General features: G+C 46.9%; 1 protein-coding gene across 1 annotated transcript; it reads right to left on the bottom strand.

The window, feature by feature from the left end:
- Window positions 1–1,448: 1,448 nt before the first annotated feature.
- LOC119961326 (gamma-crystallin S-1-like) lies at window positions 1,449–5,107 on the bottom strand. The gene is made up of 3 exons (XM_038788722.1): window positions 5,062–5,107; window positions 4,714–4,956; window positions 1,449–1,793 (listed from the first exon to the last, which is right to left on the bottom strand). The coding sequence occupies exons 1-3, from the start codon at window positions 5,068–5,070 to the stop codon at window positions 1,518–1,520; spliced, it is 528 nt and encodes a 175-aa protein (XP_038644650.1). The 5' UTR covers window positions 5,071–5,107; the 3' UTR covers window positions 1,449–1,517.
- Window positions 5,108–26,044: the final 20,937 nt, after the last annotated feature.

Raw genomic sequence — 26,044 nt, 5'->3', positions numbered from 1 at the left:
TGGTTCTGCATCACATGGTGTGTAGTGTTGTCAGCAGAGTGTTTGTGCGGGCTTGGGGCAGATCATCTTCTTGATTATATGAGCAACACCCTTAATAAAAATCTCATTGTGTTTTATAAGAATCCAGAGTGTGGGCACCTCTGTTCCTTTTCAATTTGTAGCAACAAAGACATGAAGCTCCACTCTAATAACACAAACACATGGGAAACAGATGGTCAATCATGACTAAAATGGTGATTCATCAGCAAAAATAGTGTCAAGGCCTTCCAATCACCAACAGCAGCCATTAAGAGAGAACGTTGAGAGAGGCAGAAGGAGAGGGCAACTGCGCAAATCAACAACCAGCCACCATCTCTACCGCCCGACAACCAACATTCTCATTAGCAGAGAGCCGGTCATGCAAAGATAAGCTTCATAATCCATTTGCGAACCCACACCCAATGCTAGCACCTTTCTTCAACTCAACCATCTGCAAGGAATAACCATCCTCGATACAATGGGTTGCTGATGATGATGACCTTCCCAGAACTATGATAACCAAGTTTGATTAAATACCCCTGATATTTTTGTGATGAGCATGTTGGGTGTTCACTGCAGCTTTCTTCAGCCCCTTCTGTGTATTCATGTAAAGGATAAAGATCTCAGTGATTTTTACCCTCACAGTGTGACTAAATGCCAAGACAGAACAGTATAACTAACTGCTCTTATTTTTCAATGATAGATATTTTTGGCTTCCATGTTTTAGACTCATACCCTGAGACCCTTAGATACTAGGCAGTCCTGATTTATAGTGACTTAGATTTGCATTTTCATAAAATTGGTTTATCAAGTTGGCAATGTCATGGACACAATTTGGGTGTTATGTTTAACTTCAATTCCCTGGAATGAAAAATGAAACAGGGTGTATAATGAGCAGAGAATCTCTGCCAAAGTTCCAGCCATTAATTTTCCCTGTCCATTTATTCAATTTAATTACATTGATTTGGTTTAGTCAATGTCTAAATGCTCCTATGAAAGAAGTACCTATGGCTAAAGAACACCAACTCAATGCCTTTGTTTTAAAATATTTCTATATAGGATATGGGTATTGCTGGCTATGCCAGCATTTATCACCCATCTCCAACTGCCCTTCGGAAGGTGATGATGTGCTGCCATCTTGAACAGCTTCAGTGTGTGTGCTGGAGGAGCTGTTCGGGAGGGAGTTCCAACAACACGTGGACTGAAGCGGTTCAAGGAGGCCATGGCCATATTTATCTTTTTCACACCCTACCCCAAGCCATTCTTCTTGGCAAACTGCTCATCTGCCAATCTCCCGATATCTGTACTAAATGTGCCTTTTATTATCCTGAACATGTCTCCGGTATTCTTTCTCCATTCCATTCAATATCTTCATGGTATAGACAATTACCCTCACAATCTAAAAATAAATCAATTGAGAGAAACAGCAGTACATTTGTGTATATTTATTCTGCTGACACATGTCTCAGAAAAACAAAGCCATATTTGTCAGGAACAGTCTAGAAATCCCTCATGCGTCTGAAAGATCCGATAGTTGAATTGTAGCCACCCCAGTCACTGTATCTCCTGTATTCACCGGGTCTCATGAAGTACTGTCGGCCTCTGTAGTTGGGATGTTCATAGAAGATCCAGTAACCGTCCATCACATGGCAGGAGTGGATGTCACGGTAACGGAAACGATCATAGACGGATGGACAGTCATCCATGAATTCCATCATCTGTCCTCCAAAGTCGGGCCTCTCGTAAATCTTCATTCTGTAGTTTCCACCTCGGTACTGTGATAGAAGGTAAAGCATGTGTGTGATGATGGTATTAATTATACGTTTAAACTTTGTTAAAAAAATGGATCTACTGGTTATAAGGGAACATCTGATGAAACACCTAATGAGGCTAGAGCTGAGATAATTTAATAACAAGAACAGGACTATGCTTTATTTTTTATCTGATTACCAGTGTGCAACGTCTGTGTAATTTTGCACAGTAAAAGTGGAACCATTGCAGATCTAAGTTTGATGACATTGGCTCATACTAACAGGAGATTTATTAATATACATGGACTGTGGCAGTTCAAGAAGGCAGTTCATCACCACCTTCTCAAGGACAGTTAAGGATGGCCAACAAATGTTGACCTAGCCAGTAGTGCCCAAATCTCATGAAAGATTTTTTTAAATCAGTAAACATCTGGTTTAATTTACCTGAATATTTCTATTATCTCATCCTCCTATGTAGGTGATGTGAGAATGAGAGTGACGATGTTGATATCCTGGGCTGTTTGTAAGATCAGTACATCATGATTTACCACAGCTTTCTGCTGAGCACTAATGCATTGTTTAAATGGACCGAAGGTAAGGATAACTTCACAGATAATGGAGTGATAGAATGGGAGCCATTCATTAAACCAAATCTGTGGTGGTTTAGAATATATTAGCTTCATTGCCTGTGTTTAAAGGGAATGGAAAGAGTGTGTGGGTGCAATGGCCAGAATGATTAGAAGGAATAGAGAAGGAGAAAGGACTGGAAATATAGATGCTGATAGACGATAGACCAATCAGTCTCTTTTTCCTATAAACGATGTAAATCATTTATCCAATCATAGACAGATGTTAATTGTATTCACAAAATAAAAATTCATCTGGTCCCATTTTTAATCCCAGACTCACAGGCAGATGGGCACCAACTGAAAGAATCTCAAGTGGCTTGAGCATTGCCTCATCAAGATTAATTTGCTGCACAAACATTCTTCATCAGCTGTTTGCACATTTGAAGGGAACAGGATGTGATCACAATTGCTGTGAAGTCAGGGCAGCACACCTGCTCCTCCTGGTACAAATATTCAAAACAATTTTTCAAAGTGTAACTGTTCCTCAGTGGTCACTACGTAGGGCAACACATATGAATCCATTCGCAATCCAATTTCTCTGAAGGGTCCTAAAATAGGCCACTCATTTGCAGTTTAGTAGAATTCTAAAATCCTAAAATGGTTGCAACACCAAAGGAGGCCATTTGGCCAATCACACCCATGTCAGCTCACTGTGAGAGCAACTTAGCTAATCTCACACTGCCTTTCCTGTATGCCTGCAACTCTTTTCTTTTCAGATAATGATCCAAAATCCTTCTGAAATTCTCAAGTCAATCTGTCTCCACCATGCATTCCAAAGCCTAACCATTCTCTGTGTAAAAACCCTCATCTTCATTTCATCATTACCTCTTTTTCCAATCATTAAACCAGTGTCTTCTGCTTCTCTGCCCTTCCACCAATGAGAAGACGTTCCCCCTGTCTGTCATGTCCAGGCTCCTCGTGAAATTCTAGAACCATTGGCCATAGCGGCAGAAGGTGTGGAGGGGACATGAGGGAGAACTTTGTTATGCAGAGGGCATTGGGAGTCTGGAATTCGCTCCCTGGGTTGGTGGCGGAGGCAGAAACCCTAAACTCTTTTAAAAAGTACCAGGATCTGCAGTTTATGTGCTGTAAGCTACAGGGCTATGGACCGGGTGCAGGAAGGTGGGATTAGAAAGGGAGACTTGATGTCGTCGGGCTGGTATGGACAAGATGGGCTGAATGGCCTCCTTCAGTGTTGTAACTTTGTTATGATTCTATGATTTGCATACCTCTATCAAATCTGCTCTGAACTTTCTCTTCTCTAAGCAGAAAAACTCCAGCTTTTCCAATCTATCTCAATAACTGAAGTTCGTCATCCCTGGAAAATATTCTTAAATCTTTTCTGCACCCTTTCAAATGCCTTCACAATCTTCCTGAAGTGTGGTGCCCACAATTCACCAGTTGAAGGCAGACCTAGTGTTTTAGGAAAAATCAACATAACTTCCTTGTATTGAAGTTTATATCTCTATATTTATTAAGGGTTTTCTCAACCTGCCCTACCACGTTCAACAATTTGTGCACATTTGGCCAATCACACCTATGTCAGCTCGCTGTGAGAGTAACTCAGCTAATCTCACTCTGCCGTTCCTGTATCCCTGCAAATCTTTTGTTCCTGCAACCAAAGAGAAAATGCAGGAAAATCTCAGCAGGTCTGGCAGCATCTGTGGGGAGAGAAAAGGGCTAACGTTTCGAGTCCAGATGACCCTGTGTCAAAGCTTTTGCTCCTGCAACCCCTTTAAAATTGTATCCTTTATTTTATATTGCCGCTCTTCATTTTTCCGACCAGCTCTGTGCTTCAAATTTCATCTGCCACATTCCCTCAGCCTCAATATGCCATCTTGAAGTCTATCACTGACTTCCACGCAGATTTCAGTACTTCCACGTTTTGTGCCATCAATAAGTTTTGAAATTGTGTAATGCCAACCCAAGTCCAAGTCATTAATATAGATCAAAAACAGCAGAGGTACTAATTACAATGCCTGAAGAGCACCGTGATTCACTTTTCCAGTTAAAAAAAAAACAACCATTCACCACCATTCCCTATTTCCTGGTACTTAGTCATTTTATGTGACATAAACACTGTTTTAGATGACCACCAAGAATGCCTGAAAAATTGCCTCACACCATTTTGAGGCGCAATGAGTTTCAATTTCCACTGATATACATTTCTAAACTTACATAATCAGCGATATATCTTTACTGTTGTTCCAAATATTTACTGTGAAAAATAGAATAGCATTCCCAAACTTAAGTGCTTCCCTTAATAAGCATTTCCCGACATCAATCTGAGTGGGATACATAAACAGTCAACTTACATATGGGTAAGAGCGACATGACCCAATGCTGTCATTGAATCCCATCCAGCGCTGGTAGTCAGTATATTCTCCCCTGCTCAGAACATACTGGTATCCCATGTAATTGGGTCTCTCATAGACCACCCACCAATCACTCTCAACGCGGATGGAGTTACAGCGGCTGAAGAAAGGGGACAGATCAGCACACTCACTGCTGCACTCATAGTGCCGACCCTGGAAGTCCCTGTCCTCGTAAAAGATAATCTATGGAAAGAGACAAGATAAATTAATAAGCTTGAAAATTAAGGGGTCATGAGAACTTTAGCATCACAAACTCTCACATCCTGTAGAAAATCAGAATGTTCTTGCCTTTCCCATTTTGAGCTCACAGTTAGATGAGTAACTGATATAACACTCTCTACTTCCTCCAGTGTGGTATATATATACGCTGTACAAAGTGACCTCTTTGTTATTCAAATGATCTGATGCTGAACATCAGCAAAAAGAGAACAAAACACATCACTTGACATGTTGCTTGACATGTCACTGATTCTCTTCACTTTGCTTTCACTTCATTTTATTTGTTGTTTGAAAACAAAGAGGGAGAATCTATTGTGCTTTTGACCTCTTAACTGTTCTGGAACAGCGATTGATACAAAAATCATTTTCAAGAACTTTCTTTCAAACTATACCCAGCTCGCTCAGTTGCCAAGTGAGCCAAACCATGAAAAACAAAGCCAGCACATGTTAATTTGCTGATTATCTTTAATACTTCCAGTTACAATTGAACTGTGAATGGATTTGGTTCTCTGATTGAGTAACATTCAAATAAGTTGCCGATCAATATAATAATCTATGTGAAGGAAGATGAAAGAATTTAGTGGTCAATGTGCAAGAACACCCACTACTATTGTATTTTAACGCTCCATCTCTAGTTTTATTATTTTGTTTTTCATTGCTTTTATATTTGAATGGAACATTCCTCATGTTATTACCCCATCGGTTGTGGTGAAGTGAATGTGAATTCAGACAATACTACAAGTTAACTGTATATTTCTCACTTTATTATCCACTGAGGGACAAGCAAACATGACCTGTTCATCTCTTCCCCCTTCCTTTTTATTTTTTTTTGGTAGAACCTAAACTCTAATTGAAAAAAGTGATATTTAATAACTCAGAGGAGGCTGGTGGTAAACGAGTATTGATTTATCTACATTATTTACAAAGGTATGCATAATATAACATATGGCTCCCAGTACAAACCTAGGTGTGAATATTAACCACACCAGGTGTTGTTTTGGACCTGCTTTTATGTTAGGTCATAATGAGCTGCAGGTGAGTGGCCTCTGTCCCCTACCTGGGAAGGTCGTACTCCATGAATCCCATGAGGAAAACAATGATGGTTTCCCCATGGTCCTTGTGGGGGTTATGATATGAAAGACCCTGACTTTGAAATTATATACCATATCTGTGCCCTAATATAATCTGTGTTGGAACCTAAAAATTCTTAGACCCTACAAGGGTCCCAGTGGATTGGAATATAGCTAATGTACATCTTTATTCAGGAAACGAGGGAGACAGAAAGTAGGAAATACATACCAGTTAGCCTAACATCTGTCGTACAGAAACTGCTGCAATCCATTATTAATAATAATATAATAATAATAATCTTTACTGTCACAAGTAGGCTTACATTAACACTGCAATGAAGTTGCTGTGTAAAACCCCTGATCGCCACATTCTGGCGCCTGTTCAGGTACACAGAGGGAGAATTCAGAATGTCCAAATTGTCAAACAGTACGTCTTTTGGGATTTGTTGGAGGAAACCGGAGCACCCGGAAGAAACCCACACAGATACGGGGAGAACATGCAGACTCCACACAGACAGTGATCAAAGCCAAGAATCAAACCTGGGACCCTGGAGCTGTGAAGCAACAGTGCTACCTACTGTGCTACCATGCTGCCCTCGGAAGTCATTGTAGGATATTTAGAAAATTGTCATGTGATTCTCCCCGTGTCTGTGTGGGTCTCATCCCCACAACCCCAAGATGTGTAGGCTAGCTGGACTGGCCACGCTAAATTGCCCCTTAATTGAAAAAAAAAGTCTTGGTTATTCTAAAAAATGTTTAAATCATCATGTGATCAAGCAGAGTCAACACGGGTTTGTGAAAGGGAATCATGTTTAATTAATTTATTAGAGCTTTTGGAGGAAGTAACAAGCAAGATGGTGAAAGAATAACCTGTATAGGTGATATACTTGGATTTCCAGAAGGCGTTTGACAAGATGCCAAATCAAAGACAACTTCACAGGATAGGATTGTATGGTGTCGGGAGTAACATATTAGCATGGATAAAGGGAGCAGTGACACTTAGCTCTTTTTCGGATTGACAAACTGTAACAAATGGAATACCCGAGGGATCAGTGCTGTGGCCTCGACTAAATCGACATCAAGGATTTGGATGAACAAAGCAAATGCATGGTAGCTAAATTTGCTGATGACAAAAGAAAGGTAGGGAAGTAAATTATCAAGCAGAGGTAGCTATACAAAGGGATATGGACAGGTTAAGGGTGTGGTGAAAAAATTGGCAGATGGAGTAGAATGTGGAAAAATGTGGGGCTGGATTCTCCGCAGCCCCGCGCCGAAATCGCGGCCGGCGCAGGGGCAGAGAATCCACTTTCACTCCGAAATCGGGCCCGGCGCCGCTTCGGCGCTTCTCCGGGACCCGAAAATCGGCATGACCTCAGAGTACGCTGTGTGGCCGGGGCGCCATTGCCAGAGGCCTGCTGAGCAATCCTTCACTCCCGGCTGGCCGAGTTCCCGACGGCATGGAACTAACCACCTATTGCAGTCGGGATGCCGGCTTGGCGGCTGCGGACTCAGACCGCGGCCGCCCTGGTCGGGAGCGGGGGGATCGGAGACCGGGTGGGCCCTTATAGGCAGCTGGAGATTAGATCTGCACACAGTCCGACTCCACCATGGGCGCATGTGCGGACTCTGAACCGGAAATGCGGGGGCCCGTATCCACAGCTAAAGCTGCAAGATTCACTCCGGGTCACTGCTAACCCCCTGCAGGGCTCAGAATTCACTCAACTTTTAGGTAGGAATTTCTGGAGTAAAACTCTGCTGTTTTTACACCGGCGTGAGGACATAGTCTCATTTTGGGAGAATCCAGCCCTTGAGCTTGTCCATTTTGGCAGGAAGAATATGCAATTTGAATGGAGAGAGATTGCAGAACTCAATGCTACAAAAGGATCTTGGTGACCTGGTACACGTATCACAAAATGGTAGTATGCAGACACAGCAAGTGATTCGGAAGACAAGTGGAATGTTGGCATTTACTGCAAGGGGGATAAAAGTAGGTGTGGTAGTATGACTAGGGGTATTACGGTACCTGGGAGTGTGAGCTGACATTGGTGCAGAGGGCTCGCTGCCCATTGGCCCAAGTATTGTGTGCTTCTTATCCCTATTGGCTAATAGGAAGGTAGCTCAGCCTAAGAGGCGGGGTATAAGAACCCGTGTCCTCCTGCAGCCAGGCCATTTCCTGTACGTCTGCTGCCGGACTCACTTCTTGCTAATTAAAGCCTTTCATTTTGGACTTCACCTATGTTTCGTGTCCATTGATTGTACATCAATTTAATTAGCAAGATTTTAAAGGATGGAGCTCCGCATCAAGCCGGAGTGTCTTCGACGCAGCGAATGCAACAGCCGCATTTAAGCATTGGCTGGCTGGCTTGCTTCAACAGTTACCTGAGCACAGCGGAAAACATCCCGACGAGGGAGCAGAAACTGCACGTCCTCCACTCGTGTGTCGGCACCGCCGTATACACGCTCATAGAGGACACGACAGACTACAACGCGGCTATGGACTTGCTCAAAGGACATTTCATACGGCGGTGAACCAAGTCTACGCTCAGCACTTACTAGCCACGAGGCAGCAGATACCTGGTGAGTCACTGGACGATTTTTACCGTGCCCTCCTCGTGCTGGGGAGGAACTGCGGCTGCCCACAGGTGTCTGCTGCTGAGCATACTGATCTCCTAATTCGAGACGCCTTTGTCGCAGGTATGCAGTCCTCGTAGATCCGCCAAAGACTGTTGGAGAAATAAACTTTAAGCCTCACGGAGGCACGGGCACTCACCTCCTCCCTAGACGTCGCGAACGATAACGCTCGCTTGTACACCCCCGACCACGCGGCGGCCCCCTGGGCAGCGTGGAACTTGGCCTCTCTCTCCCCCACGGACCCGGAACCCGCCCAGGCCTGCGCCGCACGGCACCCTGAACAACCTGTGGGGTCCCGCTGCTATTTCTGCGGCCAGGCGAAGCACCCCCATCAGCGCTGCCCGGCCCGTTCCGCAACCTGTAAGGGCTGCGGGAAGAAGGGCCACTTTGTGGCTGTTTGCCAAGCAAAGGCGGTCGCTGCAGTCCCAGACAGTGACCGCGGGACTCCCCCTTCAATCTCTTCAGGGGCCCCGTGTGGCCCGGGGACCTCGCTGCCCCATCCCCCAATGCCACGTGTGATCCCCAGGCGCCGCCATTTTACGCCCCCTGACGCCAAGTGTGATCCCCAGGCGCCACCATTTTGGACCCCCGACTCCACGTGCGGGGAACGGGCGCCGCCATTTTGTCCACCCCCCACCATGTGCGGCCGACGGGCGCCGCCATCTTGGATCGGCATCGAGGACCCCGCGGGTGACTACTCCCTGCCTGATGACGACTCCGAATATCTGCCATGACTTGCCTCAGTCACGCTGGACCAGTCTCGGCCTCGTAAACATTCCACAGCGACCACAAAGATTCTGCTCATCAGCCACGAGACGAACTGCCTGCTGGACTCCGGGAGCACAGAGAGTTTCGTCCACCCCACCACGGTAAGACGCTGCGCTCTCCCTGTCTACCCGGTTAAGCAAAAAATCGCCCTGGCCTCCGGCTCTCACTCAGTACAGATCACTAGGGAGTTTAAAAATTACAACTTATTCATCCTCCCTCACCTCTGCGCGGCAGCACTCCTGGGGTTAGACTTCCAGTGTAACCTCCAGAGCCTAACATTCAAATTCGGCGGCCCTATGCCTCCCCTCACTGTCTGCAGCCTCGCGACCCTCAAAGTCGTCCCCCCCCCGTCCTTGTTTGCAAACCTCACCCCGGATTGCAAACCTGTCACCACCGGGAGTCGCCGGTACAGTGCCCAGCTCAGACCTTCATCAGGTCCGAGGTCTAGCGGCTTCTGAAGGAAGGGGTCATCGAGGCTAGCAACAGTCCCTGGCGAGCACGTGTGCTGGTGGTAAAGACCGGGGAGAATAATAGGATGGTCATAGACTACAGTCAGACCATCAACAGGTTTACGTAGCTGGATGCGTACCCTCTCTCCCATATATCCGACCTGGTCAACAGGATCGCGCAGGACAAGGTCTTCTCCACGGTGGACCACAAGTCCGCCTACCATCAGCTCCCCATCCGCGCGAGTGACCGCAAGTACACTGCGTTCGAGGCAGACGGGCGGCTCTATCACTTTTTAAGGGTTCCCTTCGGTGTCACAAACGGGGTCTCGGTCTTCCAAATGCTCACTTTTGCTGCCATGGTGCAAGCCTCACATGAGTGGGCAGCACAGTAGCATATTGGTTTTCACTATGGCTTCACAGCGCCAGGGTCCCAGGTTCGATTCCCGGCCTAGGTCACTGTCTGTGCGGAGTCTGCACGCTCTCCCTGCATCTGTGTGAGTTTCCTCTGGGTGTTCTAGTTTCCTCCCACAAGTCCCAAAAGACGTGCTATTAGGTAATTTGGACATTCTGAATTCTCCCTCAGTGTACCCGAACAGACACCAGAAAGTGGTGACTAGGATCTTTTCACAGTCACTTCATTGCAGTGTCAATGTAAGCCTAATTGTGACAATAAAGATTATCTTTTTGTTTATTTATTTAACTCTCTCCCAACAGTCTGTCCCCCGTGATGCACTAATGTCATCTCACTTGCCTTGCAGGTCAGCCAACCAGCACCTACCATCCTCGCGCTCTCTGGACACCACAGACCTGAGGGGGACAAATCAGAAAAAGGCATCGCGGAGGCGTCACAGCTGTCACCCGCACCCTCCACCAGCGCAGATACTCACACCTCAGTGGGATTGCCTGGGAGGCAGGCATCTGAGTCACTAACTGGTGAGCACCTCACATTTGAAGATCCACAGCAAGTGGAGGAAGGAACAACGCAGGGGTCTGGCACTCGGAGCGATGCTGGAGCTCTGGACTCTGCTGAGCCCAGACTCATGAAACCCACCTTGGCAGATAGTGAAATTTGATGGGTCCAGTTGTCCCTGGGTTAATGGAAGTTCAAAGGCAGAGTCACAAGTATCAGGATGGGGTAACAGCATCCCTCCTCAGACTGCAAGGCCAACTGGAGAAGTCCCATTTCCTTCTATCCAACGAGATGATGTTGTTACTCCAATGCAATGAGGCCAATATTGCATGGGTGGCATCTGCATTGGAGACCTCAGCGCAGGAGGTGCACTCCATGGCGGGGGATGTGTTCTCCATGTTTCAGCACATGTCTTCCACAGTGGAGGGCATGAGCCCCATGGTGCAGGGCTTCGACAGCATGGTGGAGGCACTAATGGGAACACACGAATGTCAGCACTAGAGAATGCTGGGGCTTCTAGATCTCACTCCTTCTACCCGTCTATCTCATGGTGCATCACAGGGGTCCCCGGCCATGCAATGGGAAAAGGATCGGCAGAAGCACAGCCTTCCATTCAGGAGATTCCCGGGGTGTCCAGCCCATCCGATTTGCCTCTCCCTGTGAGTGACACACCTCCAGCCCGCACACCAAGGAGGGAAGCACTGTGCAGCCTGATAGTAGGCAGGGGCCCTCAGGGCCAGGTTGCCCAGAGGACAACTGCCAAGATCATCTCAGGCAACAGGGCATGGAAGGCAGGAGGCCACCTCACCCTCGGCTGTGGCTCTGAGGATACTTCTAGACATCGTGGGAGGGTGCGGAAGAGTAAGAAACTATAGACACTTAGTGGGCACAGGTGAACCTAGACTGTAGTAGAGATAAGTAACCATGGTAATATTGCACTTGTATTAAAGATCAGTTGGTTCACCCATACAGATCCACCATGCTACCCTGCTCTGCAAACGCCCATACACACTTCATCCCTGTGGAGTGTGACAATGTCAGTGCAAAGTCTCTCCCACTCCCATACTGACGGCATAGTAAATACTGCTGACATGGGATACCCAGCCCACCAGCCCCCCCTCCCCTCAACCCACCATGCATGGAAGGTTATAGATCCCCCCACAACATCAATGCTCAGGCCTCTCATACCTGACAGTATTCTTTAGTGAGGAGGGTGCCACGGTCTGAAAGTGTGTTGAGAGCCTGTGTACCTCGTACGCAGGTGGAGAGAAATACCAGAACCCTGACCTCAGAGGAGATAGTAGCAGCTGAGATTTGTCATCCAGCAGCTCCAGGCCCCATGAGAAGTCCGTTCATTGACAGGTCGCATTCAGCTTTCTGGAAGGTAGCAGTCAGACATATCTCAAAGGATTAGAAGAGTAATAATAATAATAATAATCGCTTATTGTCACAAGTAGGCTTCAATTAAGTTACTGTGAAAAGATGCCACATTCTCACGCCTGTTCGGGGAGGCCGGTACGGGAATTGAACCCACGCTGCTGCCTTGTTCTGCATTACAAACAGCTGTTTAGCCCACTGTGCTAAACCAGCCTCAAGTATCACTCTTTCCTCAATGCTAGCCATCATGGCTGGGTGTCCCATGCCAGCAGTCTTTACAATGCCATCATCATTCTCCTGCAACATCCAGCCAATCATATTAACGCCCTGCCCATGAACATAGTAACCATCACAATGACCTCCCACAGGGACCTCAGTAGTGAGTGAATGTCGGGCCCCATGATGGAAGTGGTCTTCACACTCCAGACCTGGTCACCACCAAACCGAGAGTCAGTGAGGATGTCCCTACCCCTGTGCCCCATGCCATCGCCTGAGGTCCTTCTTTGTCCTCCTCAGCAGGTTTCCTCTCAATAACCTCCTCATCTGAGGAAATGTGCCACTCATCCATCTTCTCCTGGTGCATCTGCTGTCCCACTGCAGTCCCAGGCTGTGCAGACCACAATGATGTGGGCACCCTCTGGGTGCTTTATTGAAGGGCTCCCCATGACTGGTCCAGGCACTGGAACTGCACCTTGAGCAGGCCAATCACCCGCTCGACCAGCGCATGCATTGATGCATCAGCCTTGTAACGTGTCTCAGTGGGCATTATGGCCTCTACATTGGCATCATCAATCATCTTCTGAGTGGTCCCAGAGAGCCATCCCACCAGTATCCCTCAAATATTTCTGGGATCTGTGAGTGCCCCAAGATGTAACTATCATGGATCCTCCCTGGGCAACAGGCACAAGTCTACATGGCAAAAATGGCGGCGCATGTTGCCATGGGGAGCGCAGAGCTATGTGGGTGCTGTTGATAACACCCTGCACCTCGGGCATGCCTGCTTTGGGGGCAAAGCCATGGTCCTGGTGTGCCGACATGCTGGGTCCCGGTCCAAGTTGATATACATGTGGTCCCTTGCAAATTAGTGCGCCTGTGATCTCCTTTATGCACCTCTGCACTGTTGACTGGGATATGCTGCGCAAGTCACCCGTGCAGCCCTGAAATGTGCCGCTGGCATAAATGTTCAGAGCGGCAGTGGTTTTCATGGCTCCAGGCAATGGGTGATCTCCCAGTCCATGTGATGTCAACTCTTGCCTCACCAGGAACAGGTGGTCCACCATCCCCCAGACAGACACGGTCATCTCCGGCACTGGAGCTCTGCAATTTGGAGGTAGGAAGTTCTACACCGGAATAGTCGGGTTGAGTAGTATCTTCTCCGAGGCTCCACCATCTATGGTCCTTCTACTAAAATAGCAACAAGCCGGCCTCCCTCGCCTCTGAAGGAAGCTGTTCCTGGCCACGTGCCACGGTACATTGATGTAGCTCTTGCTGTTCGGTCACAAACAAACAAATTGGCTCCATGATTCCCTGGAATCAAAAACTGAAAGAAAGAAAACATCAAAGTGAGTGATGAGGAGTCCTGACAATGAGCTAACCCACAGCCCTGTCCGGATCTGCGACATCCACCCATGCACAGCCCCCCATGTGAGCACCTTTCCACTAAGCCTCACTCCCTCCCCTGTCACACAATAGCCACTTTCCCACAGTTGCCCCTCTCAACTCCAAGTGAATGAAGCACTTTGACCCTGGAGAGCCTCAGTAGCGTGTGTAACTCCCCTAAGGGTGAGAAGTAAGGGCAGTTGAGTGCTTTCAATGGGCCTTGCATTCTAACATCATGTGGAAACAAGACTCTGCCAACCCCCCCCCCCTCCCCCATCATCCCTTGAGTGATGAGTGTATTCATCATAACGCCTTGCATTGTGGCCACATCTGTGGCATCTCTCTGTAATGTAGGCATGAGTATGAGCCTTGGAGTTCAATGCTTGAAGGCTGGATTTCCAAAGAGTTAAAAATTAGGCAGCAATCAGCAGCACACTCATACATTGCAACATTGCAATGCTAACTAAATAGGCAAAATTCTCCAGGAAGCGTCAGGGGGCTTCAGCTTGTGCCAGGCGAGGCATGCTTACTGCATGTGAAGACTGCAATTCGCATGTCAACTTCAACTTTAGAGGGCACCCTCATTCCCTCAACTCTCAAGGGCTGCAGATTAAACAAGCCATCCAACTTTAACAGCCAGCCACCCAGACACCAATTGCTGACAGCCTGGCCTCCATAACTAGTTGCCTTGAATTTCATACACCTCATTTCCTCTGGCTTCACAGTGTGGGTGTTCATTCTCACTGCAATCATCCTCCCCCCTGTGTGAGAGTCTTCAGGCCTCATAAGGCTGGAAAAAACCCCTGGTCAGAGTGCCCCACTCTGCCTATTCAGCCTGGCCCCTCATTGGAATCCACATAAGAACCTCACAGTTCATAGAATTTACAGTGCAGAAGGAGGCCATTCGGCCCATCGAATCTGCGAAAGAGCACCCAACCTAAGCCCACACCTCCACCCTATCCACATAACCCAGTAACCCCACCTAATCTTTTTGGACACTAAGGGCAATTTAGCATGGTCAACCCACCTAACCTGCACATCTTTGAACTGTGGGGGAAAACTGGTGCACCCGGAGGAAACCCACACAGGCATGGGGAGAACGTGCAGACTCCGCACAGTCTCTTCCTGCAGATTAATCGTTATAAAGCAAGACAAAAGAAAGACAAAGGAAAGGAAAAAAGCACCTCCTCCCACTCTGCACTCTGCACCAAATTACCACACTGCTCCAAATTACCAAGTTTCAATCCCCACTCTGGTTGTCTCACTCAGGCTGTCTCCAACTTCATATCCTTCGAACCCTTGCAGCCGCCTCCTGCCAGTCCAATCAACTGCGCAGCATATGTGTGACATTGCATTAAGATTCGGTCCAGTGTTAGAGTTGGCTGCTCACATAAAGATGTCGAGAGGAGCCTGGACAATGAGGGATGTGTGCACTTGCAGGAGGCTTCGGAATGCAGACGGTTGGCTGCTTGGGTTTTGACAGATATCAGGGTATCATCGAATGTGCCAGGCCATTTACCTCTCTTGCCCTGATTAGTTCATTGAACTTTTTGGGGCACTGTTGCTTGGAATCTGTCGCTACTCTTGCTGCTGATCTTCCTCAGCCACTTTTACCTTATCAGCTTATTTTCAGAAGCATGCCTCTTCCTCCTATCCACAGGGCCCTTTCGAGCTATTGAAGCCCAAAATATCAAAAATGTCAGTAACTTCCAGACACTGTTGGTGTAAACTACATAGCATACATTGACAGTGAGGGTTTGGCTGCTGTTGTGGAAGGGGCCTTGCCAAGTTGCTGCGATGCATTTTGTGGTGAAGTTATAAAACATGGATGCTAATCAGGAACAGCAGCATGCTATTGACATAACCAATGTGATGAATGTAGGAATTTCAGATATATTATAGAATATGTATTTGTTGCATTAAGGATTAAAAGCCTGGGATATTATATGACTGCTGCAGTTCTGTTTTTCAACATCCAGTTTTGAAAGACAGCAAGGCCTTTTGGAGTCAGAGGTGCAATTAAAGCATCGTAAAAGTTTGGGCCAATTGACTTTTGTTTATATTCAGAAGGTTCCCTGCGGAGTAGATTAGAGACATTGGGCTGAATTCTCCACCGTTGCGATTCTCCATTTTGCCAGCAGCCCGGGGGTTTGTCAACAGCGTGGGGCTGCCCCACAATGGGAAATCCAATTGCCAAGCCGCAGAAACGGAGAATCCCGGCGACGTGCCACACCAGGAATCTAGTGCGGCGGGACGGAGAAACCTGCCCAATGTGTTCAGTTTAGTGAGATGATGTAGTCAATGGGAGGAGCCAGGGGTTGAAGCAGTCAGATGTTGAGATTTTCAGGATTAGTTTTTGGCTGGAAGGTGAGCAAAGAATGTTTCTGAAGAAATACGGCCAGAGATTCTGCATTATTCTGACAGGGTACCAGATCTCTTCATTCAAGCAGTCCCAAAAGATCTCTCTCAAAGTGGAGTATGCAAGATATCTTTGTATTGCAAGTATTCCTGAGTGCTAACTATATGTGAAAGTGGATTGAGAGCTGAGATGGTTTTGTTGTTTGAGTAGATGTAAAGATAGCAGCTAAGGGGTATTGTGTCACTGTATTGAGTAGCACTGTTTAAGGGGTAACTGTAAGATATTTTCTTGTGTGATGTTAAAAGTATTTTCTGTGTTAGTAATAAAGTTTGTTTCAATATGCCATATCCCTAGCTCTTTGTGAAATCACACCTGGAGTGAGGTATCCTTTCCTCATAGTCTCACAAAACTAAAATACAATAGCGGGGTTTCTGTCCAGTCTCCTAGCCACTGTTGGACTCTGGTCTGAGATCGTACTACCAACAAATCCCAAATCCAACAAATCAGCTCAAAGCTCCTCAGTCCTGTCGGATCGTGCTCCAACTGTGATAGAGCTTCACCAGGTCAGAACTGTATTATCTTTAAAGATTGGCCAGCACTAAGTAGACCAACAAATACATGGTTTATTCAGGCATTACAATAAACTATTTACAGAGATTGAAATAAAGGCTTTCGTACTCCACGACTCGAGACTCCCAAGTCGGTAAAAAGAACCTGCGCTCAGCCCCATGATTCAAGCACTGGGGTCCAATTGGCCGAACAAGTCACATGTCCCTCCGAGAACATGCCCTTAAAGGGGTACGCTACCACAAGAACCTTAGGCTGGAATCGCAGGTCTACAACGCCAAAATCACGTTCGCAACGGGGCAGAGAAACCCCGATGACGACAAAATCAGGGGCGGTGCCGCTTTCACGATGCTCCGCCCCCTGAAAACCAGTGTAACCTCGGAGTACGTCGCATGCCGTATCCATGACCTCAGGCCATTTCCTGAGGCCCGTCCCACAATGTGCCATCCACGTGTGGTCTCACCCATTGGGAGCTCAGCGTGGCGGCTACGAACTCAGTCCAGCACCACCACAGTCGGGGGAAGTCCAATCCGCAGGCAGGGCGGGCATATTCGGGGCTGGGGGCACTGTGGTGGGGTGGTCCGGGGCGCACGAGCCGGCCGAAGGAGCGACTATGGCCGCAGGCCGCCGCCGTGCGCAGGTGCGGCCACGGACCTTGCAATGCTCCGGGCTGTATCGGCAACTAGAGCTGAGAGCTCCAAGCTGCCTGGCTGCTAGGTGTCCCCCCCCCCCCCACCCCTTCCGAACAGGGAATCGGTGGCCATTTTGCGCCAGTTTTACTGACATAAAACACCACTGTTCTCACACTGGCATGGGGACTTAGGCTCCCAAACGGAGAATCCAGCCCCTTGTTTTTAAAATTCAGAGCCAAGCTGTTGAGGAAGAATTAGGAAATACATTTTGCAAAACCTATGGTCAAAGTATGGAACAATGCCTTACATAGTGGCATAGTGCTTAGTATTGTTGCCTCACAGTGCCAGGGACCTGGGTTCATGCTGCAGGTTTTCCACTGTGGTCACTATCCCAGCAGTGTTGGCCTCGGTGCCATGGAAGGTCAGCAAGATCTCCTGTGACCAAAGCCTTTGGGACTCTCCAATTGGCAATGCGGTCACTGGAATGTACCTGATATCCCCTCCTGAATCTCAAGGCTGTGTCCCATCATCTGCATCAGCTCTGGGATAACCTTGTCCCGAGGATTCAGCAGAACTCTGACTGCTGTGTCCCTTAAATGTTCCTGCCTCAATCTGATATGCATAACTGACTGTGTGGTTCTCACCAGAATGTGACCCAGAAACCTGTTCAGTAACGTCACCCACCAAGATGTGTGTCTCTGCGTGGTGGAAGGTGAGGATGACAGCTATGATGCCTCGATGGTGGTTTCCTCAGAGCTCTCCTCTGGAGTGGTGTCTTGGGCTGCATGGAGGGAACGACTCCAGGGAGGTGACGGCGTAGTGGACCCAGGGTAATGCTTTGAGGTCCTGGGTTCAAAACCCACCTTGGCAGAGAGTGAAATTTGAATTCATTAAATATCTGGAATTAAACGTCTGATGATGACCATGGCACCATTGCCGATTGTCGAAAAAAATCATCTGGTTCACTAATGTCCTTCAGGGAAGGAAATCTGCCATCCTTACCTGGTCTGGCCTACATGTGCCCTCCCCCCCTCAACTGAAATGGCCTCGCAAGGCCACTCAGTTCGAGGGCAATTCAGATGGGCAACAAATGCTGACCCAGCCACATCCCAAGAACAAATTATAAAAAAAGATCGGCCTCATCTGATGAAGATCCTGCGAGACAATGGGCATGTGCTCAGTGAGAGAGAGGGATCATTTTGTCTGACATGAACTACTCACTTGAGACAGGATATCTGGGTGAAGGGGTGGTGGATCCTCACCTCTGTGGTCCATGACTGCTCCCTCCTCGGTCAACCCCGCAATCTCCAGGGCCTGTTCCTCATCGAGGGTGAGAACTCAATCTGTCTTGACCCTTTCCCTGGTGCATGCCGGAGGATCTGAGAAGCAAGTACGAAGATCGGTGTGGGGAGGGAGCGAGGAGTTAGTCAGTGGTCGGGGCGAGAGGGGGTGTGGTTGGGGGTTGGGAATTTGACAGGTGGTAACCTACCCTCGCAGCTCGGTGGAGGTCATTAGTCTTCTCTCAACATTGAACGGTGGTCCTCCTGGTCATGCTGCCTGTACTGACAGCCGCTGCCACTAACTCCGTTATGGCATTGCAGATCCTGCTGCTGGGCCTCCGACCCCCTCGCCTTGCTTCAGTGGCATCGAGAAGCCTGGCCAGATTGGCATCCCCAAAACAAGGATGTTGGTCTGTGCGCTGCCATGCTGTGTGTTGACTGGGAGTGAGTGGTGAGGGAGCGTTTAAAAGCAGCTCCCTCTTGTTAGCAGCATAAAGCTGTCTGGTGAATCAGACAGCGAGACAGCCAATAATGGCAAGAATCTCATGGGGCATCATCTTTTGGCAGTAAGTACCATTGAGTGCCGGCTGCGATCTCGCCCAGGCGGCCGTCAAGGAACACCCGCCAAACGTGCCCAAAATTACACTTAAAAATGTTTTTATTGAATCATGTCCAATATTTTAGATGTGGTGTTGAGGAAGGTCTGTTTTTCCCTCGTAATAGTACAACAATGTAAGAAAAACTGGTCTTGATAATGTGGCATGAACAATTAATAACAGAAATTTCCGACTTTGATATTTCATACTTTGCTGTGTGAAATGTATTTTAGTTCATGAAACTGTAGCCACCAAAGCTGGCCACTTCCCAACATAAAATGGAACATTGAGTTGCATGCAGGGAAAATTGGACAATGTCCGAGAGGCAAGCTGGTTGCAGAATCTCTCTGTGGATTCTGTCTGTGAAGAAACCAGACAGCATAGAAACTAGCAAGCTGCGCATATTAATTGAGCGATTCCCGGTGATTCCCGGGCACAATGGGCACAATTAAGAATAACAAAGGCCAAGCTAGACTCTTCGGCGCCAGCAGGAGTCCCGGACAATAAGTTACAAACAGCCCCAAGAACCGCCCAGCGATCGGGAAACAGCCCCAGTATTGGGGAATTCAAACCAATCGATTGGTATGAGGTCCAATCGATTACAAGCAGGTACAGGGTCCACCCAGATGGGCGCGAAGCCCCTGGGACCTATAAAAGCAAGGTCCCAAGACGAATTCAATCTCTTAGCCGGCCCTCCCAGCAGAACACCTTTGCAGCAGCTCTCTAAGAACTTGAACGTGAGAAGGAGAGGCCTGGCCAATTGCTACACCGACAAGTAAGTGTCATACAACGCCCGCTACGAGAATAGACACGCCTGACCCCTTTAGTCCACACCAACTGCAAGCCTGTGGATCAAGGACAAAGCAAGAGGCCATTGTTCCCTGATCCGGCAGTTCCCTTATTCCAGATAAGTATTGGCCTAGTAGTGGTAGGAATAGTTTAGTCTTAGTATTATATACATGAGTAGTAAATAACTGTGTAATAATAAACATGTCTTGTTTGAACTTACTAACTGGTGTATTGAGTCATTGATCTGAACTTGAACCTCGTGGCGGTATCATAAGGATACCTGGCGACTCTAGAGCTAAGGAATAAAACAGAGCCAATTGAGTGTTAAGCACACTCACCCAGAACGAGCAACAAAACCATTCCACTGGATGAAGCAGAATAAATTGATGCATTTCAGAAGGTTGAAAGTTAAGGATGCAAGATACCAACTTAAAGAATGCCCATGTATTTCCGCATCTTCTGATATCCAGTTTGAAGATCTTCATTACATAGAACAAAGAGAATTACAGCACAGGAACAGGCCCTTCGCACCCTCCCCCCCCCCCCCCCCCCCCCCCCCCAAGCCTGCACTGACCATGCTGCCCGTCTAACCTAAAACCTTCTACACTTCCTATCCTATTCATGTATTTGTCAAGGTGCTCCTTAAGTGCCACTATCGTACCTGCCTCTATCATCTCCTCCGGCAGCGAGTTCCAGGCACCCATTCATTTCTGTGTAAAACACTTCCCTCACACATTTTCTCCAAACTTTGCTCCTCGCACCTTCAAACTATTTGCCCTAGTAATTGACTCTTCCACACTGAGCAAAAGCTTCTGACCTATCGACCATGTCCATGCCCCTCATAATTTTGTAGACTTCTATCAGGTCGTCCCTCAACCTCCATTGTTCCAGTGAGAACAAACCAAATTTATCCAACCTCTTCTCATAGCTAAGGCCCTCCAGGCTAGGCAACACCCTTTTAAATCTTTTCTGTACACTCTCCAAAGCCTCCACATCCTTCTGGTAGTGTCTGAACCAGAATTGAACACTATACTCCAAGTGTGCCCTACAAAGATTCTCTGCAGCTGCAGCATGATTTACCAATTTTTATATTCAATGCCCCGGCCAATTAAGGCAAGCCTTCTTGACTATCTTCTCTACCTGTGTTACCCCTTTCAGTTAACTGTGGACCTGTACAGCCAGATCCCTCTGCCTGTCAATACTCTTAAGGATTTTCGAGGAAGAGGACACTCTTAAGGGGGCAGCGCGGTAGCATGGTGGTTAGCATAAATGCTTCACAGCTCCAGGGTCCCAGGTTCAATTCCCGGCTGGGTCACTGTCTGTGCGGAGTCTGCACGTCCTCCCCGTGTGTGCGTGGGTTTCCTCCGGGTGCTCCGGTTTCCTCCCACAGTCCAAAGATGTGCAGGTTAGGTGGATTGACCATGCTAAATTGCCCGTAGTGTCCTAAAAAGTAAGGTTAAGGGGGAGCGTTGTTGGGTTACGGGTATAGGGTGGATACGTGGGTTTGAGTAAGGTGATCATTGGTCGGCACAACATCGAGGGCCGAAGGGCCTGTTCTGTGCTGTACTGTTCTATGTTCTATGATTCCGCCATATACTGTATATTTCCCATCTGTATTAGACCTTCCAAAATGCATTACCTCACATTTGTCCGGATTAAACTCCATCTGCAATCACTCTGCCCAAGTCTCCAGCCAATTTATATCCTGTTGTATCTTCTAACAGAGCTCATTGCTATCTGTAACTCCACCAGCCTTTGTGTTATCCGCGAACTTACTCATCCGACCAATTACATTTTCCTTCAAATCATTTATATATACTGCAAACACCAAAGGTCCCAGCACTGATCCTTGCGAAACACCACTAGTCACAGCCCTCCATTCAGAAAAGCACCCTTTGACTGCCACTATCTGTCTTCTATGACCGAGCCAGTTCTGTATCCATCTTAGAACATAGAACATAGAACGATACAGCGCAGTACAGGCCCTTCGGCCCTCAATGTTGCACCGACATGGAAAAAAAACTAAAGGCCATCTAACCTACACTATGCCCTTATCATCCATATGCTTATCCAATAAACTTTTAAATGCCCTCAATGTTGGCGAGTTCACTACTGTTGCAGGTAGGGCATTCCACGGCCTCACCACTCTTTGCGTAAAAAACCCACCTCTGACCTCTGTTCTATATCTATTACCCCTCAATTTAAGGCTATGTCCCCTCGTGATAGCCACCTCCATCCGCGGGAGAAGGCTCTCGCTGTCCACCCTATCTAACCCTCTGATCATTTTGTATGCCTCTATTAGGTCACCTCTTAACCTTCTTCTCTCTAACGCCGGCTCATCTTTGATCATGTGTGATTTCACCTTCTGTACTAGTTGCCATGAGGGACCTGGTCAGAGGCTTTACTAAAGCCCATGTAGACAACATCCACTTCCCTTCCTTCATCAATCATCGTCGTCACTTCCTCGAAAATCTCAATCAAGTTAATGAGGCACAACCGCCCCTTCACAAAACCATGCTGCCTCTTTCTCATACATCCACATGGTTCCAAATGGGAGTAAATCCTGTCTCGAAGAATCCTCTCCAATAATTTCCCTACCACTGACGTAAGGCTCACCGACCTGTAATTTCCTGGAATATCCTTGCTAACCTTCTTAAATAATGGAACAACACTAGCTATTCTCCAGTCCTCTGGGACCTCACCTGTAGCCAGTGAGGATACAAAGATTTATGTCAAGGCCTCAGCAATTTCCTCTCTTGCCTCCCTCAGTATTCTGGGGTAGATCCCATCAAGCCGTGGGGACTTATCTACCTTAATGTTTTTCAAGACGCCCAACACCTCCGTCTTTTTCATCTCAATGTAACCCAGACTACCTACACACCCTTCTCTAGACTCATCATCCACCACATCCTTCTCTTTTGTATATACTGATGCAAAGTACTCATTTAGTACCTCGCCCATTTACTCTGGCTCCACACATAGATTCCCTCCCCTATAGTTGAGTGGGCCAACCCTTTCCCTGGCTACTCTCTTGCTCTTTATAGACATGTAAAAAGCCTTAGGAGCTTCCTTAATCTTGTTTGCCAATGACTTTTCGTGACCCCTTTTAACCCTCCTGACTCCTTGCTTAAATTCCTTCAAACTTTCCTTATATTCCTCGCGAGCTTCGTCTGTTCCCAGCCATCTAGCCCTTACGATAACGTCTGTTATCGTGAAATGCTTCGAGCAGCCAGTCATGAGACGGATCACTGCCAGCCTCCCAGATGATCTCGATCCACTGCAGTTTGCCTATCACCGCAACCAGTCCACAGCAGATGCTATCTCACTGGTTCTACAATCAACACTTGAACACCTTGACAACAAGGACACCTAACTAAGACTGCTGTTCATAGACGACAGCTCCGCCTTCAACACCATTATCCCAACGAGACTAATAACAAAACTCTGCAATCTTGGAATTGACCACTCCCTGTGTAGCTGGATCCTCGACTTCCTCACCAACAGACTACAATCTGTCAGAATAGGCAACAGCACCTCTTCCACAATAGTCATCAACACCGGAGCCCTGCAAGGATGTGTGCTCAGTCCTCTACTGTACTCCCTATACATACATGACTGTGTGGCAAGATTTAACTCCAACTCAATCTATACGTTTGCGGATGATATGACTGTGGTGGGCCGTAACTCAAACAACAACGAATCAGACTACAGGAGGGAGATAAATCACTTGGTTGCATGGTGTACCGAAAACAACCTCTCTCTAAATGTTGGAAAGACCAAGGAACTGATCATCGACTTCAGGAAGCGTAGCACAACACACACTCCCGTCTGCATCAATGGCTCCAAAGTGGAGATGGTCGATAGCTTTAAATTCCTGGGGGTCACCATTACCAACAGTCTTTCCTGGTCCACTCACGTTGATGCAATAGCCAAGAAAGCCCAACAGCGTCTCTTCTTCCTACTGAAGCTAAAGAAATTTGGCATGTCTGCTGTTTTTGAAAACCCACCATTATTCTTAGAATTCCCCCTATACCAAAAAGGGCCGATATTCTAAATGGTAAACAGGGATTCTCACTCCCTGACTCCGATGCAGGCTTCAGTGGGTGCTATTCAGGTCAAACTATATTTTCAAGTTATCCCCCGGTATAACCCATACTTTTTCAGGTTAAGTTATTTTATTATTGTATTTTTTCTTTTAAAAGCTGCAAACACTTTCTTTACAGAAAGGTAAAAATATCTTGCTTCTGGATCCTGCCGGTTGGTTGAAGGGACCTTCAGGCCCACCTTGACAATCAATCTTCTTAAAAGTTGGTCTTCTTGGGATGTATTCGCTGGTTAGCTCTGTTGCTGTGTTTTGTCAATCCATGCACTGAGCTATAAGAGCTGGCTCTGCTGGCTATCTCTCAGCTGACTCTGACTCCTGTTTAAATTCTAGTCTTCCTTAGATGTATAGCTGTTTAAACTCGGCTGCTTGTCTTGTCTTTCCCATGACCGAACTGTGAGAGCTGAAATATGCTTCTCTCCTCTCTCTGAGTTCTCCTCCCCTCCTGTTGCTACTTCTGCTTCTGTTCCCTGGGTTTATATTCTCTTTCTAACAATTATTAAGTTTTTAGAGCCTTATTGTAAATTAACTTATTTCACTTGGATTGTTAAAAAGTATCTTTGATGTAAACATTCTGATACAACTAAGTATTCATTTTGGGCATGGCCTCACCTCTCAGATCTGATTACATTGTCCTTTGTGATGTTCAAAGGTGCTTTGGTTTCAATAGGTGTTACTTTTAATTTCTGTCTTTCGAATAGTTTAATTTTCCAATTGTCCCCAGCTCATAACTTTGCCTTTGATTTTGACTTTAAATTATGTTTCTTGTAGACAGGTCGTCTCCAATTTTCTTTTAATTGGCTTGATGTTAGTAGAATTTCACACTTAGAATTGACACCAAATTCGACTGAACATATCCATCCTTTCCAGCTGTTTACTAAGAGAATTAATTTCAACGAAGGTGTGAATGAAACCTTTGCTTTTAGCTGTATGCTAAAATTTCACTTGGTTATGACTTGAAAGTCCTGCCTGTTTTAAACATTCGTCACTTAATTCAATTGAAACCTTCATCTATGCTTTTCCAGATACTTCCGAAGATATTTACTTTCAATGAAGGTGTGAGCCATTGTTTTTAGCTTAATTCAAGAATCCTATGTGTTTGCTAAGCCTGCTTGTGAGAAAGAATCTGCATTTTATAATCCTGCTCTTTGCAGCTGCTATTAACCCTTCGTGGGATCTTTCCCTGTATCCTCTCAGACCAGATATTGCCAGACTTCCATATTTCAAATAACACATTCTTCTGTATTTTCAATTACACTGCATTGACTCACACAAACTTCTACAGATGTGCGATAGAGAGCATCCTATCCAGCTACATCACAGCCTGGTACGCCAACTACTTGGTCCAAGATCGCAAGAAACTGCAGAGTGTGCTGAACTCAGCCCAACGCATCACACAAGCTTGCCACCCCCACATTGGTTCTATATACACCTCCCGCTGCCTCAGGAAAGCAGACAGCATTATCAGAGACGCCTCCCGCCAGGCATTGCCTTCTTCCAGACCCTTCCATCAGGTAGAAGGTACAGGAGTCTGAAGACCCGCACATCCAGACATAGGAACATCTTCTTCCCCACAGCTACAAGGCTCCTCAACGACTCCCTCTCGGACTGATCTATTCCCTGTAAGAACACTATTCACGATGCCCTATGCTGCTCTTGCTCATGGATTTGCTTTGTTTGGCCCCTTGTTCCGCACTGTAACCAATCACTGTTATTGACACCATTTGTCAATGTTCTCTGTTGATTATTCTTTTTGTCTCTATATACGTACTGTGTACTTTCCCTCGGCCACAGAAAAACACTTTTCACTGTACTTCGGTACATGTGACATTAAATCAAATCAAATCAAAATCAAATCAGATTAAATGCTTCCTTTTTCTTTTGTCCGAAGCTCACAATGTCCTTCATTATCCAAGGTTCCCG

This window comes from Scyliorhinus canicula, chromosome 2 (genome assembly GCF_902713615.1).
Source record: "Scyliorhinus canicula chromosome 2, sScyCan1.1, whole genome shotgun sequence".
NCBI lineage: Eukaryota > Metazoa > Chordata > Chondrichthyes > Carcharhiniformes > Scyliorhinidae > Scyliorhinus > Scyliorhinus canicula.
This window is presented reverse-complemented; position numbering and strand designations above follow the sequence as displayed.

What these genes read in the sequence shown, in the direction of transcription:
- LOC119961326 (XM_038788722.1), bottom strand. An exon ending in CATGTCGCTCTTACCCATAT is followed by an intron (nt 1,794 to 4,713) that starts GTAAGTTGACTG and finishes CTTCTATCACAG; the next exon opens with TACCGAGGTGGAAACTACAG.